At 40.3% G+C, this 19,250-nt stretch overlaps 1 protein-coding gene, 1 long non-coding RNA gene and 1 pseudogene across 2 annotated transcripts in view; 2 read left to right on the forward strand and 1 right to left on the reverse strand.

Annotated features, from left to right (window-relative positions):
• The first annotated feature begins 3,104 nt into the window (after window positions 1–3,104).
• LOC146450412 (uncharacterized) lies at window positions 3,105–4,986 on the forward strand (annotated as a pseudogene).
• A 1,864-nt stretch (window positions 4,987–6,850) lies between these two features.
• LOC146450413 (uncharacterized) overlaps window positions 6,851–19,250 on the reverse strand; it is a 28,430-nt gene continuing 16,030 nt past the window's right edge. The window contains exon 4 of the long non-coding RNA XR_014860316.1: window positions 6,851–7,534. This is a non-coding gene — a long non-coding RNA (uncharacterized LOC146450413). The remainder of the gene's footprint in view (window positions 7,535–19,250) is intronic.
• Window positions 10,624–15,990, forward strand: LOC146450414 (zinc finger protein 862-like). Its single transcript, XM_085100517.1, has one exon. It carries the CDS (start codon window positions 13,003–13,005, stop codon window positions 15,988–15,990), a length of 2,988 nt encoding a protein of 995 aa, XP_084956643.1. The 5' UTR covers window positions 10,624–13,002.

Raw genomic sequence — 19,250 nt, forward strand, 5'->3', positions numbered from 1 at the left:
GTTATTCTTGTTGTAAAAATGTTGAAGGCGGCCCTCTTAACTTCCCCATAGCCGCGCACTGCGGTCTAAAATAAAACATGCAAGTCTTTAATTTGCTTGACTCTCAGTTGGTCATTCTTTTGCTTCTTTCTCTACCGACTTGTTTATGTTGGGGGAGAAATGGAGCCAGCTGGTTTAAGTTGGTCCTCAAAATAGAAAATACTGTGGCTACAGCCCTAACCTTCTCACCACAAGGCAAACAAACACGGGTAGAATACTCCTCTCCGGATTCCAAATGGAAGCAGATGTCTTAAGGAAGTATGTGACTGCGAAAGGTCAGTGACAAATTCTACAATACTGGAACGCTTCTTCACCCTTTTGCTTCCTTCCTCGCTTATTTTGAGCAACCTTCTTTTTGGGTGTTTCCAGACATTAGGAAACCATACTGGCAATTGCAATAACAGTAAAAATAGAAATTCTCACCAAACAAAACAGTAGCGGACAAACAGGCATGTTTATTTACAGAAATGGACACAAGAAATTCCCCCGAAATGGTATCACTTGTCAAAGTGGGAGGGGCTGTCAATTAAAAAGGCCTGAAAAGCAGCAAATCGCCAGTTCAAAGATCCCATCGCAGTCTCTAATTTTTTCTTTGCTTGGGCTCTGCCCTCGTTCCTCAGGGATTTACTGCTCGCAGTCTAACTTTTACAAGAAATCCAAAATTGTTTCAGAGATGGAATCTGTCTTGGCCAAATGTGTTGACTCACACACACATAGGACTTGCGTACCATATTGTTTAGGCCCATTTTCAAGACTTACCTCCAAACAAAGAGCCACTTGCTCTCATCATTAATGGGGTGGCAGATACTAGTAAGAGCTACCTTATAAATGCTATTCGTAGCCTTCTGCATGGGAAATGCTCAGTATCTTAAACAACCAGTAAAGCTTCCTTTCACATAAATGTGGTAACACTTCATTCCCTTTTAAAGCTACCAGTTGGATCAAGAGGTCATAAAGACCTCACAGGGCAAAGTTTGATAAGATTGCAAGAATCCCTCAATGACATTGACTATATTATAAGTGATGAGTATTCCATGCTTGGCCAAACAACCTTTGACTGGATACACAAGTGCTGTAAAAAAGTATCTGGTTTCCAAGATAATCCATTTGCCAGCAAAAGTGTCTTTTTAGGTGGGGATCCAGCACAGCTTCCCCCTGTGGGAAGCTGCCATACTAACCAACAGTATAGGTGAACAGGGGTAACTATCATACAAAATGTTTAATAAAGTAGTAAGTTAACCAGAAAGTGCAGGGTGATAATCCAGAACAGACACAGTTTAGAGAGTTGCTTTCGAATTAACATTAGATGACTGGAAAGTGTTGTTAACTCGACAACCTACAAATGTTGACAATTTGATAGAATTTAATGATGCATCTGCTGCAGCAAAAAAAAATTCAGTCGTGATGACTTTCAGGTCTTCGACCACTACTTTATCAGCTAAGGGTGTTAAAGTAATACTAACAATGAATTTACGGCTAGCTGTATGTTGTTGCAATGGTGCAACTTGAACTGTTGTAGATTATAGGATATACAGATTATATATCCTACTGTTGTGGGATATCAAAATAATAAACCACCACCACAAGTGCCAATGGCAGTTGTTGTCAATTCCAGAGGTCCATCTATCAGTCAAACTCTTCCATCTTATGTACCAATACGCCTAGTCAGTTACAAATCGGTCATCACATGATTTCCATGAATGATAGCAGCTTCCTGTGAGACCAACATTGGCAAAAACAATTAACAAAAGTCAAGGACTAACAATGTCTAAGGTTTGGATAGACATTGGAAAAATCAGAGAAACCCCCAGGAGTGTCATAATGTAGCCCTTAGCAGGGTTAGATCATTGCCATTATCTGTTATTGAGCTAATGACCTATGACCAGTTAACAAGTTTGAAATTGTCTACCACTTTGCAGTATAGACTAAATGAAGAAAAAAGGATTAGACCACATGGCACAGGCAACTCAGCAAATTCAATAACATCATTGACTATCGTTAATTTTGCATCACAGCCTTAGCAAAATAATCCAATATATACTGTTGCTTGACATGCTTTTACAACTGGGAGAATGTATCAACTTCCCCAAGTAATAAATTATAGCAATAATATTATGAGATTGAAAATAATATTGTTGCCAACTGAATTGGCGAAATCCAGTGAACCACTAGTCCTGAACAGTGGCAACACACACCAGGAACGATGAATCCAGCAGACTTACCAACAAGGGGTCTTTCTGCGGCAGCATTAGCTGAGAGCGAAGTCTGGATGGAAGGATCAGCCTTCCTTAAATGTGATGAGTCAACCTGGCCGGCAATACCGCTGCCCAGAGGAAATGCCAAGAAGGCTGATGACTGTGAAAGGCGAGTGACAACCCGCACACACATTACCAAGAGCCATAAGAGTGAGAGCATTGACCCTAATCACTTTTCAAGCCTCAAGCGTCTAGTTCGCGTGACAAGATGGGTGCAACGATTCCTAGCCAACTGCAGACTTCAAATCGACGCCTTCCCTGATGGAGATAAAGATGCATCACTAACACAAATGAACCCTAACAGGGATTCTGACGGGTTACTTTGAATGGATGGTCGTTTGCGCTTCGCTGATCACCTCCCCTACTACACGAGACATCTTATCCTATTGCTAAAGAGCCACCTAGTGACAAGATTAATTGTTATTGACGCCCATGAAAGAATTGGCCATGGATCTGGAGTGGGACATGTGCTAACTGAGTTATGCAGTCGGTTTTGGATTACAAAAGGGAGGCATGTGATTCGAAACATTACTGAGGCTTGTGCAGAATGTAGACGTCGCTTCACCATGAAGACAGGCAGTCAGATGATGGCCCCACTACCTAGATCAAGGTTGCGGTTATCACTGAGAGCATTTGAAAGAGTTGGTGTTGACTTTGGAGGTCCATTCTTGACAAAACAAGGCCGTGGTAGGGCAAAAGCCAAGCGCTACCTGTGTGACATCACATGAAAACAATTTATTCAAATGAACAGAGATGCTTAAATCCACCTTTTATTGAGATGTCATAAGTTTATCTCATGATTCCCTCCATTATGATTGATGTAACAAACATAAATGATTGACATTTACTATATACGTTTACTGTACGATAATTATCAATGATTATTATTACTGAAAAATGTTATCTTATATTATCTTTCATTTGCTTTTCTTGGCTTGCACTCACGTGACTCCTGGTACAACTTGCCATTTTCATCCGCCATGTTGGGGTTCCAAAACCTACATGGCGGCCAGTGTGTTGACCACATAGTCACCAACTCGTGAACCTAAACATGATTTTCTCTAATTCCGCTGCCTCAAAATGCCTATGTGCCTGATGGTTGGCTGTTCTAGAAAGACTGGTTGAGGTAAGGGAGTCCGATTGTATTGAGTTCCCGCTATTATTACAAATCAAGGCCCAGAAGTTGAGGAATTGAGTATCGAGCAACAGCGATTGTGGATCTCTGCAATAAGCTGTGCTGATCTTACGGGTAAAATCTTGAACAGCGATAAAGTTTGCGACCAACATTTCCATTCTGGAACTGCAGCTCCTTTGTGGGATCATTACAATGTTGACTGGGTTCCTACTCTCAATTTAGGCCATGACAAAACGGCGACGCAAAGTGAACAACATCAAGCCCAATCGCGAGAGACTCGAGCAGAGAGTTCAAAGGAAAGGCAAAAACGTTAAGCAGAACAACAGGAACAAGAACATTTACTGAAGCAGCAGAAATTAAATGAGCCTGGAATTCCCCTTGCTGATTTTGCTGCTGGGATCGAGAGTGCAAGTACCAGTTCAGAACAAGTCCAAGCGGAGAACTTAGACTTGCAACCTACAGACCAGCAAGAATCAGATCCCAACGAGCAAGCAACATATAGCACATGCTCTACTCAAACAGAAGCTTTCGATTATTTATATCGCTCCGTTGAATCTCTGTCCATCAAGGACTGTCCAAGAAGTGATGCCTCAACTCAAATAATAACATAGAGCGCGTGCATCCTAATCTTATTCCTATTGGCGTCATCATGGTACATTTCTCAACATACGCACAGCTGTGCGTACATCCGATGACGTGTGCAAGTCAGATGGGAGAAGCATGCGCACGCTGTGTTATTAAAAAAACTTTTACAGAGAGACAACACCATAAATAATGTATACTTATAAGAGCTTGAAGCTTAATGAAACGTTAAGATTAAACCGATATGAGAAACCATTTTCGCCTTTTTTTTTACAGAGAATTTTGTAATTAATCTGGAACAAAACCTGTTTTCCAGGAATCATTTACTTTATTTTCACCATGTTATAAAAGAATTGGTTCATGCTTTTAGCTGTGCGTATATCGAGTTATGGACGCACTAGGGAAGTTCGAAGAGCACTCAAGAAGCTACAGTTGCTCTCGGCTACATCTCAAGCAACTCTTATGCTTCTCTCGTGATCCTCAAACTTCCCGCGTCTATCTATAACTCGATATACGTACGCTAAGCATGAACCAATTCTTAACAGAAGAGTTTGATTACTTGTTTGCTGAGTCAGTGACTAGCAAGCCTTTTGACAAAAATTATTTCAAAGAGGATAATGGGAAAGTGTCCTTCTCTTTTTTTCTTTTGGAAATAAGACAACTGTCATTATTGAATGTTTTGAAGCTTTTTGTGTAAAACCGACAACCGACCTGGTTAGAGCTCAAACGTTCAGCTTGTACAAACACCACAACACAGTCAAGGTCCTCATCGGCATAACCCCTCAATGATGCATCTCCTTTGTCTCAGAAGCTTGGGGGGGACGCACCTCAGACAAGTATCTCACGGAAAATTGTGGGCTGCTCAACAACTTGCTTCCTGGGGATCTAGTTCCTGTTTGTCCCCTTCCAGAGGTTCTGAAGGCTCAAATTGTCTCCTAAGGCCTGAGAACTGGTTAAAACCCTGGGACTACCAACAATCAAAGTACTTTTTTTTGTTTACTTTTTTTGGGAAGACAATCTGGGAGTGGTTAATTAATGCATGGAAATGATATTTACTTTGGTGCATTATAGGGGTTGATGTTAGTTTTGCCTAAGATTTCTTTTCCTAAATGCTCCTTGCCAGCGGAAAAAACTTTTGCCAGTTCCTTAAAAATTCTACGCCATTTGATGGGTCATCTTCCAATAAATTTGCAATTTTACAGAGTAGGCCACAGTGCTCACCTTGTTTTTGTTATATTTTTTCAGCTAACAATCGTGACTTCATTCATCCCCTCAGTCCAGTGAAAAAAAATAAAAAAACCAACATGATTAGTATGAATTTAAACTTCATATCTTTTAAACTAATGTCAGAGGAGTGGTTGCATTTAATATCCGCCATATCGAAACCTGAAAAACTACGAAGAAAACAAAGCCCCAGTACAACTGAAGAACCTGGTGGTAACAGAAAACAACGACTGGATCTTTAACCAGCAGGCCGTCCTTCATCAAGCACCAACTTCTGATATTACATTCAATAAATTATGTTGAACAACAAACGTCTGCAAGTGTCAGTAATGCCATGGCTCTCACTACAGTAACTGTATCACAGATACAGGAACTCACACCAAATCAGAAAATCAACATCACAGCTACTATGGCGATGACGGGGTCAGATAGGCCAAATCCTGTTGTGCTTAAAAACTTTAAAGATGGCACATGAGCTATTATGGCGCAAAAATGGTTTTAGAAATCTTACAGTAAGAAATTCCCAAGGAAGTACATTGGTGAACTCATCATATCTAACCAAAGTTTCTCCAACCACACAAACTCTGTTATGACTAGAAGGACCTTGCCAAACAAGTACCAACACTGTATTGGATTTGACAGACAAAATACACAAAAATTGCAAATTTTGAAACATCTGGTAGTCCAGTGAACATGTTCAACATAAGAGAGACAGACAACAAGGTATTTGTAAACAAAACCTGTGTTGTTGTGCAAGCAAGTAACAGTGACATTTTTTCAGCGTACTGAACCAGAGGCTGAAACAAATCAACCAAATAAGTATCAGAGTGCGAAGTACGTAATGATAAACTAAATCAAAATTTTGATGAGGGGCCAAAGTGTTAATGTAACAGGAATAATTTCTATCGGTGACAAGCCACCTAAAGAAGTTATAAACAGGGATGGAAGGAAAGGATTGGTCAAGGAAGATTGTGTTATTGAAGACAACACAGGACAAACATAAATAAATGTTTGGGAGGATTTAATTGGAAAGTTTTAAAATGGAACCAATTTGATGATAAAGAACTATTCTGGAGACACTTTCCTTGGTGCTAACAAAGGAACAACCTTTTTCTGACGTGGAACTGACTCTTGATAACATAAAGGCCCAAAATTCTTGCCCAACTATTAACAAGAAATCATTGCTGAGGAATTTCTATTTGTTGACAAAGTCAACATGTTCTTGAAATGCCAGATAAAGTCCTGTAACAAGAAGATGCCATTTTCAGTTGGTTTAAATTTTTTCAAATGTCAATCTTGTAGAACCACCCAGAAGGTAAAGCTAGCGCTAAAGGGAATGTCTGCATGATTCTGTGTACTGATGGAAGGAGAGAATCTGGCTCACAGCATTAACTGAGGCAATGGAGAAACTGACCACAGCTGCTGGTCTCTCAACAAATGACTAACGATCACAGCAGCTTTGCTTGAGTTGCAAAACAAGACACAAGATCCAAATTCATCTTAACAGTTCGATAAGGTTCATTTGGGAGAAGTGTATGGAACAGTTGCAATAACACACTTGACTATATGTGAATTGATGTCACTTCCACAACAAGCCTTTGTTAAAGAAAAAGATTTGGACATGATTTATTGTCCATTTTATTGTGTTAAAAACTGCAAAAACCATCGCATTTCTTATTCGTTCTTCCAACAAAAAGGCTTTGCGAGCTAAGTTTTAGTGTTCCTCTTATAACTCGGGCTGTGAGGCACTGAGTTAAGTTATCGGTCACATTCTTTTTTTGTTTTATTTATTTATTTATTTATTTTGAGTTGCGATTGTCTAAAAAGACTTCACATATGACCAAATGACATGTCACATACAGGATGGCAGATCCAAGACAAATGACTAAAAATGAGGCTTTCGCATTCATAGAGAGAAGTATCTCGGAAATTCTTAATAACTACTTTAAATCATTTTTGTCCAGACTTGTAAATATCCGGACTTGAACGGTGATGACGGAAAACATTTGCAAAAGGTTGCGTTTTAATACAATGTCAGCGATCACCACAAGATTTGGCAGATTCGAAAGCATAGAACACCTAAATGTGGCTCTCACGTAAAGGATGCTTGGCCAGCATAATCTCGCTCCCCCTTGATGTATTCTGCGAGTCACTGTTCTTTCAAATCAAAATGGTGTCGGCTGTGAAGCATTCATGAAGGGTTCACCTTAGCGCAGAGATGGTTCTGGAGTCGTTAGAACAAAAAGGTTATGGCAATGATGGTATGTTGAGTGGCGAGGAAAGCGATCTATATCGTCAGCTGCAACATACAAATGACAGATCAAGGTATAAACTGTCCTGTGTGATTGTGTTACGTAAGCACACAATGCGTTTTAGACCATTTTACTCTGTAGTTCTGGCCATTCAATCTACAACAATTTAGAACTTATTCCCATACAAATGAAAGGTGAATTACAAATGCTTTCATTGTATTTCATTTATAAATATAAACAGCGGAACATTGACAAACGTACAAGGACAACGTACACGTGAAGCATAAAGTTACTCTTGATCATACTGGAAATTGCAATGTGATAGCGTAATCATGACCCAGCATCACACAGATACATATCTGACTCATGGTTAGTATTTAAAAAAATCAATGTACAAATGGTTTCTCTCTTTTAATCAAAGGCAAAAACATAAGGATTAAGGCCTGGGGATTAAAGCATTTTCTTGTTCCTGTTAAAATCTCAACCACTTTTCCAGTCATTGCCCTGTCCATTTAGTTTCTGTTGAAGCTTGTTTATAATCACTTCTATGCATTACTCAATTTGTTACTGTTGATGTGTTCTTTTTCAATCATTACTTTTGTTAATAGGGCATTACAAATTATACAAATACCTCACTTTCCCCTTGTGTGGTATCAATAAGTGCAACGTTCAAAATAACATTAAAGAATGAAAACTGTTATTGTATTCTGTAATGTTCAAATTTATTTTATTAACCTCAATATTTTACCCATATTTTGTTTGGCTCTTTCAAATTGACTAACCATGGTTACCATAGTTAATTGTAACTGCACAATTTGTGTGAATTGATTGTGGCCAAAGTCTAGCCAGTAATCAGATAACACATCCACTTAAACACCTTTAGGCATCTTGTTCAGAGATAGTAACGCCTCAATTTGGAAAAAAAAAACACCATACATTACTTTGAATTTTACTACTTTTTATGAGTACAGAAAATTAGACAAAATAAAAATTAAGCCAATGCTGCCTTTTCTCCAGGATCAGGAGGGGGGTCCAGGGAGGTCTGAAGGGGCATTGCCATGTGCTTTTGCTGGAGTTTGCTCTGATTGCCTCAGCCCCCCTTACAACCTGTCCAACGTCCTTTTCTACATCCACAATGCCTGCACTGGAATAGCCATTTATTGTTGAGCTGGGTTTCTCCACTTCCAGGGACAGACTGCCGTAACTCGGAACCACTTTGATTCCTTTGCTGACATTATTTCCACTAATTACTTCTATTAACAACTTTTTTAAGCGGAACAATTTTAATAATTGTGCGATCTGACTCAAAGTGAAGAGGCAGTACTTGGGAACTTTCAGTGTTGCACGGTGAGACATGTCGATAAGTTGTAATTAGAAGTCAGTATCACTCAAGCTTTGCAGTCGTGCTTTTATAATGCAGTTAAATGCAATTTAACAGAGTTAACAACAAGGAGCACCTGTTCCATCCTGTTGGCCAGGGGCATTTGCGAGATGCGCGTGTACCAAGACCTGTCATGCTCTGGGACCAGTATGCATCTTAGCGTGGTCTAGTGCATTTAGCGTTAAGCCATATTGGTGTGTTCGTCAGCTTTTTAGCATGCTTTATTCAGTGTGGGCGTATCACGAACATTGTGACTAAGTTTATAAGCGGTTTCTTCCCTCCCCTTTTCCACTGATGTTCTCAGTGTGACGGGTGCCTACTTTCTTCCCTGCCGCGTGGGGGCTCATGGCTGGGTTGCCAGGATTTCCCAGCCATGGGAGCGGTCTCCATCTAGGAGCTGGCTGCTAATAGTGGAAGCTCCTGGGTATCACAGGCACCCAACCTCCACTTAGCAACGCAGTTGTTAACCCATGGTAAGATCGAAATTTAGAAAAAGGAACAAATTGCAACAGTTCTTCATTTCTATTGTTAAAACAAGTGCCAATCAGTGCAATGAGAAGTGTTTTGTCCTTAAGCTGATTTGCATGTGAATGGATGTCTATCTGTTGGTATCAGACACTTTGGTCATAATCATTGTTGAAGTTCCAATAATGGAACGAACACCGGTTTCTGTGAAGCTGCAAATTGTGTCGCTTTCATCAAAATCAAAAAGTATCAATGCAATTGTACGCCAACTCCAAAAGGAAGGCATCAAAATCAGACAGCAAACCGTAGCCAGGATATTAAAAATATAAAGAAAGTAGATACCTTGCTGATAAGGCATCCAACGGCCACAAACCCATCCTGTCAATGGAACAATTAAATTTCATTGACACAAAAATTGAAGAAAATGATGAACTTACTGCTATTGATGAGGGTTCAAGTTGTTTACTGAATTTACACCATTGCTTTTGTTACTAATGTCTAACTCTAACCAACCAAGTGTATGATTAGTTGATCTTATATTAATTTAGTAAATGTTTTTTTAAGGTCTTAAGAAGCTGCTATACAGCGAGATGGGAGTTCACTTGTCAACATCCACCAACAAAAGAACAAGACGGAAACTTGGTTGAAGAAATGTGGCCCGTTATTGTCAGATGGTTTGAGAAACAAATCAAACCGACTGCCTGGCTTTTGCTCAGAAATGCCTAGAAAAAAGGAGAAGATTTTGAAGACGTCATCTTCATAGTACCATCTGGCTCAAACGGCATGGGAAGATCTGTTTCAGAAAGGCGGGAAGACCAGGCAAGCGAGAGGAAACACCCCCTCACAGTCAACTCTTGGGCTGGCATTTCAAGGAGAGGTGCCACTCTGATTTGATCATTAGTGGTATAATGAAGAAGGAGTTTTATGTCGACGAGATTCTAAACAAAGTATTCCTCCCATTTACTTCAGACACTTTTACAGATGATTATTGTTTTTAACAGGATAATGATCCCAAACATAAAAGTAAGTTACCTTTTTTAAGCGCACCATTGTGAAAAAAATTGTAAGAGTTTGTTCTCTAATGAACGCTTTCTCCTTGTTTTACATATACTGGCTATGCAGTTTATCCAGGACAACAGGATCAACTACTGGCCCACCCCAGCAGAGAGCCCGATATGAATCCAATCGAAAACCTGTGGCTAAAGCACTACCTTAGAGTCTATATGAAGCCCATGAACATAGAGGAGCTTGTCGCCGGCATTCAGCATTTCTGGGATACCAAGGCTGCTGCCTAACGGGCGCCCGGTCGCCAGAGGCGCCCAAGGTAAGAGCATGGGCGACCAAATTTCGGTACAAGGAGCCCGCGCGGGCGCCTGACTTAACACACGGCATTACACTTAACCTCCTTGTACATTATATTCCTTTAGCTGGAGTAGGACTTTAAACAGTGGAACTGTTGATATGGTTAGCGATGATGCGATTAGGCAGTATAAAATTTCCACAAGTAAACCGTAAATTATGTAAACCTAACGTGTTCAACTGTGAAGCTTTGTCGAAACGAACGAAGCCATCGTTTCCGAGTCCGGATGGCAGTTGAAGACTGGGTCTGAGATTTGACTTCCAAATATGGAATAGCAAAATTATGGGCTGTTTGTTGCCTATGTTGACATTCGTGCAGTTCATCGTTTGCTTGGGTTTTCGTCGATTTGATAACTTTTTTGTGGCGAGAATGGGAAGCTATCTTGCGTGCTATCGACTGGACGTGCTTGATGTTCGATTTCATGTACCAGTTTGCAACGTATCAGCATTTTCAAGAGACTTTAAAAAACAACACGCCAGAGAACGCAGTATGATATTTCATATTTGTAATGTGATGTCTTTACCTTGAATAAAGAAATTAAAGTAATGATCAACTTTGTGTTGGTTGTATTTCTGCCTTGCTGCACGTGCTTAGCGCCCTTTCCCGCTAAAATCGGCAAAGGTTCTGCTTTTCCCGCTAAAATCGGCAAAGGTTCTTCTTTTCTCGCTAAAATCGACAAAGGTTTCAGCAATTTGTCTTAAGCCCAGTGACTACAATGGAATTCTCGCAACAGGTAAGCAATGTTTATTTCTTACGACTTCGTATGTGAACATTTATATTAATATAGATAACGATTTGGAAACTGTCTCTTTCAAAACAATAAAATATATTTCCCGCTTTTAAAACACAACCGAAGATGCTGTGCCTTCATTTGACCTATATTCAATGCGGTTTTATTTAATCCGTAGTGACAACTTGACATTCTTGACCTTCTAAACGAAATAGCAGATCAGCTAGGTAGCTGTCTGTGATTGCCTCGCAAATTCATGCAAATTTTCTTTGACTAATGAAATTTGAACCGCGTTTGTTTTGAGATCAAAGATACTGTAAGCTTGATATTTCACTTATAATAAAAACGGCTTCTTTTCGCGTACAGTTTCTACAGCTTCGATACACTGATGTTGAGTTTGGTTCTGGAACATGCTCACAGAAAAGTGCAGAAAGTTTAAGACAGTAGCGCTTGAAATGTAACAAATATCATTTTCGTGACACGGCTATTTTTGTCGTGGAAGGAAATTTGATCGGGGCAGATTTTGATCACGTGCTAGGTAACCAGTTCTGACGGCTCAGATGGAGAATCTCTCTTTTCCATAACCAAACCAGGAATTTACCTTCAAGATGACCATGCAACGATGAATGTCTTGTTTATTCATTCTCATCTTAGTTGAACATTAATTATAAGGAAATTTGGCAAAGTTAAATTTTGTTGCGGGAAAATACTCGGTTATAAGACGCACCCCGAGTTTTGAGAAAATTTTTATCGAGCAAGCACAAATTTTCGTAAACAAAGGTGCGTCTTATAAGTGAATAAATACGGTACTTCGGTTATCAATTGTTTTCTTCTGATACTGACTTGTAATTGGGCTATATTTTTATTCGCTTACAAATACAAAATCTTTCGGGGTTTGGCCGCGGGAATCTTTATTCCTTTAGTGACAGATATAAGATATTTTAAAATGAAATGCCACTTGATATCTTTATAGTAACGCTACACTGTGTATAACTGGTCTAGCCTCATTGAGGCCAAGGTCCTCAATAAAATATAACAAGTTTTGAACAGTTCACAGAGTGGGCCGGTTTTCTTTATATTTCAGGTTGCTGACTTAAAAACTTTGAAAGAAGCCCTGATTAGCAATAACCAAGATTTGTGTTGCAAGTTAAGGGACAAATATTCGCGAAAATTAAACCTTAACCAGTCCTTCCCGAGATCTGATAAGCTAAAACAAGACCAACTGGCACAGTCCCTTATTCCGTGTGATGCACCAACTGGCCTTATTGCTCATGAAGTCGCTGGGGATGGAAATTGCCTGTACCACGCCATTTCTCTGGCCCTTGTGGGTACAACAGAATACTCTACTTGTCTTCGTATTCTGACAGCCATTGAGCTGTTTGAAAATACTGCCTACTATGGAAACCATCCGCGATTCCGGGAAGCTCTTCAATGTGGGTGTCCCTTTGGAGAAGTCACCGTTTTCACGCTCGCACTGAAAGAAAATGGAATAGCAGAGTGGGAGCACAGTGGCAACCGTGAGTCTGCTATCCAGAGTGAGGCAATTGGGGGATGTCAGCTAGGTGAATGGTCGTCGCTGATGCACATCATGGCACTTTCCACAGTGATTTCCAGGCCTGTCTTTACAATCTATCCAAGTTGTGCAGAAGCTATTCGCCCCCTCTTACATGGCTTAGTGAAACCACGTATTAACAGGCCAGACGTGTTTTCCAATAATGATTGCTTTCATATTCTGTGGTCAAGGGATGGTGGATTAGACAGCCGCCCAAATGCTATTTATGTTCCTAACCACTTTGTCCCCCTTTTTAAAAAGGAATATGCCGATCATGCAGTCAAAACTGCTAAAGACTACCGCAAAGTTGCTGACCAGTCCACTAAAAAAGCATCCCCCCCGAAAAGGTCGTTTAGTTTGGAAGACTTTTGGTTTCCAACAGAATGTAAAAAGAAAAAGAGAAATGAAGCAGGCATAAACAATAAAAGAATGAAAATGGGGGATGATGGGAAGACAGAAAAGAAGACAGAGGACAAAATAAAGATGAAGGAAAAAATGCTGGTGGAGGAAGAATTAAAGATTCAGGATGACATGAAGATGGAAAAGGAATTGAAGATGCAGGATGAAACGAAGATGACAGATGAATTTAAGATGCAGGACGAAACAGATATGGAAGATGAGAGAAAAATGGAGGATGAGAGGAAAATGAAGGATGATCAGGGGAAGATGGATGCAAGAAAAATGGCTGCAGAAAAGAACATGGAGGGTGAAAGAAAGGTAAAGAGTGCAACGACGATGGATGATAAAAGGAAGATTGAGGTGAATAGGAAGATAGAAGAAGATGGAAAGGATGAATCGGATAGGACAAGGGAAAATCACGCTAATGCTATGGACAAACGTAAGGAATATGAACAAAAACGGACAAGGTCATTTCAGTGGAAGTGGCTTCAAGCCCATTCTTGGTTGCGTATAAACCTTGTAAGAAAAGGCACAATGCAGCCATTCATTACTAACACACCCTACCCAAATTCACAACCTGTTGGAACAGCAGTGAAATCAATGTACTGTGGTGTTTGCTCAAAGCACCCTTCTTTAGCATCAAAGGACAGTGAAATAGCTAAGAGAAGTGGGTCAAGCAACTTCAAAAACGAAACATTAAAAAAACATGAAACAAGCCAGAACCATAAAAAATGTATTGCTGCGGACAAAGCCATAAATGATCCGAAAAAAACTGAAATGTACAAGTGCTGTAAGCAGTTATACGAAAAAGAAGACGAAAAAATGGAGAAGAAATTTAAAACAGCCTTCTACATTTCAGCATTAGAACGGCCATTAGATGACTATGAAAGTCTCTGTGCGCTTCAAAAGTTAAATGGGGTGGAGCTGGGTGAAACTTACTTAACACGATCTGCATGTACTGAGTTCATTGAGCACATAAGCTCTGTTATGAAGGAGGATCTCGCAGACAAATTGAAGGAATGTAACTTTTTCTCCCTAATGATTGATGGAAGTACAGATCATGGTGTCATTGAGGAAGCCATTATGTATGTGCGCTACTTGGAAAAGTCAGTTGGAAGACCGGTCACTGCATATCTTGGAATCGAAGAACCTAAGGCTGGAACTGGAAGAGGTTATTTAGATGCGGTTGATTCCTGTTTCCAAAGAGTAACCAACATGAATTCAGTCACCTGGAAGGAGAAAATTACAGGCCTGGGAACTGATGGCTGTGCGGCAATGACAGGTGAGAAGAACGGAGTGGTTGGTTTATTGAGGCAAGAAAATAGAGAATTTATGGGATTCTGGTGCGGAGCACACAAGCTTGAATTGGCAGTTGTCAAGTGCCTAGAAAAATACCCAGATTTTGTGAAAGTACGTGATGTCCTTCGCAGTTTATACCAGGAATATCACTACAGCGCCAAGGCCCTCAGGGAATTAAGAGAGTTAGCTGAAGCACTAGATAACCAGATCTCTAAGCCTACTAATGTGTTTGGAGCTAGATGGTTGCCACATCTTCAAACCGCACTCCAGGTACTGTTTCGGGGATATAAAACTCTCATGATGCATTGCCAGAACACAAGAGAGATGCGTGTAGGATCAAGTGGTAGACAGGGGCGAGCATCATTTTCGGTCAAGTTCTTAACCTCATTCAGAGGGTTGCTCTTTACCAGTTTTCTGTGGGACATTGCGGAGGAAGCAGCTCATTTAAGTAAGGTTTTTCAAGCTGAGTTTCTTACAGTTACAACCGCAGCGGCAGCAGTTCGAAAATTTGAATTACAGTGTCTTAATATGAAGTCGTTAAATGGTCCAAGACTTGAGGCGTTTTTGAAAGAAGCAGGGGATGGCAGTGTGTTCAGAGAAATTAAGATCAAAAGGGAAGACAATGATATTGAACAATTTGAGAAGATCAGAAAGTCTGTTTTGGATGAAATTGGACAGAGCATGGGGGAGCGATTCCATTACCTCTTTAACGACCCAGTTGTAAAGGCTTCTTCAGTTTTAGATCCAGACACGTGGCCTACAGATCCTGAAGAGTTAGCGTCTTATGGTTGTGATCAGCTCTGTGTAATCGCTAACAGGTACCAAGAGCAGTTGCAAAAAGCTGGTTTTAAAGCTGAGTCTGTCAGTAGTGAGTGGCAGGGAGTTAAGAGCCTTGTGCGTCTAATGAAGCACAAGACAACACCTGACATTTACTCTGTGTTGTTTTCTAAACAAGAAGAATTTCCTAACTTCCTTTTGATTGCCGAGATTGTGTTCACCTGGCCTTTGTCCACCGCAGCTTGTGAGCGAGGTTTCAGCTCCATGAACCGCACTAAAACTATTCAGCGTTCAAGTCTTGCAACTAGGACACTGGACAACAACTTGCGTATCTCAGTTAAGTACCACAGCCTGAACAAATCAGAGAGAGTCAAGGCCTTCGCTCAATCTGGGCACCTTGCCAATGCAGTCAAGCATTGGCGAGAAAACAGTGTCAGAGCCCGACGAGAGAACTGGGTGGACAAACATCCAGAGGCTAGAACCTGGAGTTCTCTTAAGGGGAAAAACCAAAAGACTGATGAACATTGCTCAATGCTGTGATTTAATTGTAAACTACACTGTGAATTCAAAGGATCTGTTTTGGACCCAAAATTGGGAGTTTTTCCTTGAGTAAAATACAGTACTATTTGAGGGGCTAATTAAGCTCTTCTAAAATGGAGCTGTTTTGGACAACTCCGAGCTGTTTTGGAGAACTTATAAGACTTAAAAAAATGATCTTTTGAATTTACAATGTAGTTACATTGACATAAAATTCTTTTATAGCACAGAATCAGATAGGAAAATGTTATTCAATTTAAATGATTCCTCAAATGTTTAGCACTTCATTTAATGAGATCCATCCAGGCTAAGGTTTACATAAGGCACTTGATGTTCTGTTCTGTTTTTCCTGTTCATGTATAAAAAAGGCAAGGAGAGGATTGGTCTACTTTAGAAAGTTTTTGGAAGACTAGTTAAGTTGTCATGTGGAACACAACTGTTACTGAACAAATGTGAAAGTCAAGTAAATAATTCTGAGTTGAAATTACCTACTGTTATGTTATTCTTTTATTGTGAAAATTGTGAAAATTCCTTTTACACGCAAATTAAGCCCCTCAAATATTTTTCCGGCTCATGAATGTGTATAAGAAAGGTAAGAAGCAGTTTAATTGTTACATTTTAGAAAATTCTTTGAAGGCTCTTCTAGGTCACATTGAACACAACAGATGTGGAAGTTAATTGAATAAATTAATAAATGAAAGTAAATAATTCGGTTAATTCTTGTTTACGTGTTATTTATTAGGCCCGGCGAATTCTTATTAAAGTGTGCAAGAACCTCTATAACCTATGTAATGATCTTGGAAAAACAATACATGGATTTCAAACTGGGCTCCTAACAATGTGGCTCGGGCTCCTAACTTTAAACTTTAGGAGCCCGAAGGGCTCCCTAAAATTTTTCTTAGGCAGCAGCCTTGGATACTGTATCACCTGAAAAGTTACAGTGCTACATAAGCCATCTACGAAAGGTGCTCCAGTTGTGGCTGAATGAGAGGGGAGAGTGTCAGGCTACTGATAAACTCAACATGGTTCTTCAACTGAAACTGAAGAGCCCTCACTCTGCATAATACAGGTGTCAAAAATGGCTACTTTAGGAACCACCAGATGTAATAAAAGCCATAATCAACAAAACTGACCTTCATAAATTACACGGGAGCAAAACGTGAAATGCCACACGCCACATTAAACATTCTAAAAATTCCTGTAGTCCCGTAGTTAGTTAAGACAAGTTTAAAAATATATCTCCAGTTCTATTTGGGCTACAAAGATGCTTAAAACGGGAAAATACTCCTTTGATAGCAAAAGTTATGATCCAAATTATTACAGTGCGCCAAGTAAGGCAATGATGCTTATTTGCGAGTGAAAATGGCGTGAGTCGAAACAAGAGCTGGGAAGCGTTATAACACATTCTTTTGTTTTTGTTAAGCATCCTGGCTGGGCGTTGAGACAAAAATTGAAAATAATATTTATGTATATATTTAGCCATATCTAAAAGCGGAGCTCCACAATTCTTTTTTGCGGGCCCAAGAGAGGCCCGCAACCCTAATCTTGACAGTGACCAGCAGGTTGCGTATTACGCTTGCGCGCCACGTTTATAACAGAGACGCTAAAACCAGGAATTAAAATTTTGTTCTACAACTAAGAACGACCAGAATGCGAAAAATGTGTCCATTAGGACCATTTGTCACATGGAATCCCAACCTCCAGGTTGATGGGTTCCAATCTTCTGTCACATGGATCGAAGGACGTTTTGCTGATGTTGTTGAGACGAGCTTCAAGGACTTTGAACGTGTTGACGTCGTTGAGGCGAGCTTCAAGGACTTTGAGCATAATTGGATTTGCTGCAGGTTATTTTTTAAGGTTAGTTATATTATATTGAATGCTGATTATTGTTATGGGCAGTTAAATCTTTTGGTAAACCACTTTCACATGTGATATGTTTTGAGTAACGATCACCAAGCTGAAGTATAGAACACTCTCTGTATGGAAAACATGGCAAAGTTTTCCAAGTCTTCTGCTGAAGATGTCCCATTTATCTCAATGATGATGTCGCTGCATACAATCCCCAAGAACTCCTGAAGCTTTCTCAACCAGTAGCTTGCATTCAAGCTCGCCATTCATCCTTCACTGCTAAATCGTTACCTTCTGATGAAATGTCTGAATTTATGGCCAGAGGTTGGTCTACGTAATGGGAATATTGGAAAAGTTGTAGACATAATATTTGCAGAAAATCACTCACCAACAGATTTACCAATAGCAGTTATGGTTTAATTTGACTTATACGGGGCCATCATTTATATGTGGCTAAATGTAATTTAGGCTAAGTTAACCTCGAAGCAATGCTGGTCAGCTGTTTCCCCAACTATATAAGGGGTGGTCCGATGTCTCTAGCAGGGGCACCTCGTGACTTATATACGCAGTTGCTTTGCAAAGTGTTGTTTCAATTGCTTGTTGTTTGCGTGCCAGCTTGTGCTTTGGTTTTGCTTCCTTTGCTGTTTTTTCTGCTCGTACAATGACTGCTCGTCGAACCAACAATAGTTTGGCTGCTCATTTGGATGGGGGAGAACTCGTCATCGGATACCCTTTTGCAGGCCGAGTCATCTGGTCCTTCACTGCTCGCTTCTGTGGCAAACACGGCGCCACAACATCTTCGACCGCTTCTGCTCCAGTTGTTGCTGCTGGTGTCCAAAATCCTGCTCTAATCGCTGCAATCGTCGATGCTGTGAAAGCCTCATTCGCATCAGAAAAAGGTCCTGGCTCCAGCGCGAGCAATCTGCATGGAAATTTTGATAGCGTGGAGCCACAAGGAGTTCTTGGGGGCGTTCCCGCCCAATCGCCCAGCTTGCGCAGCAAATGGCGACCTTTCTAGCTTCTGGAGGCGCCTTTCCGAAGCAACAGGCGATATCTTCACCTTCAGCCACGCAAGGAAGGCCTAATTTTACTGTGCTATCCTTTGTTGCCACTTTGGCAACCCCTCGCTCGCCGATTTGGAAAAGTTGTAGACATAATATTTGCAGAAAATCACTCACCCCAAGATTTACCAATAGCAGTTATGGTTTAATTTGACCATTATATGGGGCCATCATTAATTGAATTTTTACCAGAATGTGTACCAGTGTCCCCTATCACAGTTACATCTCATTCCAAAATACTTTTCATGAAAGACAGCAAAAAAGCCAGGGAATTACTCTAGAAAAAGCTTGGATCAATATTGGTCCACCAGAACAAACAGCAGGCATGACATACGTTGCAATCAGTAGGGTAAA

This window comes from Pavona decussata, unplaced genomic scaffold, assembly GCF_977016875.1.
Source record: "Pavona decussata unplaced genomic scaffold, jaPavDecu1.1 SCAFFOLD_468, whole genome shotgun sequence".
NCBI lineage: Eukaryota > Metazoa > Cnidaria > Anthozoa > Scleractinia > Agariciidae > Pavona > Pavona decussata.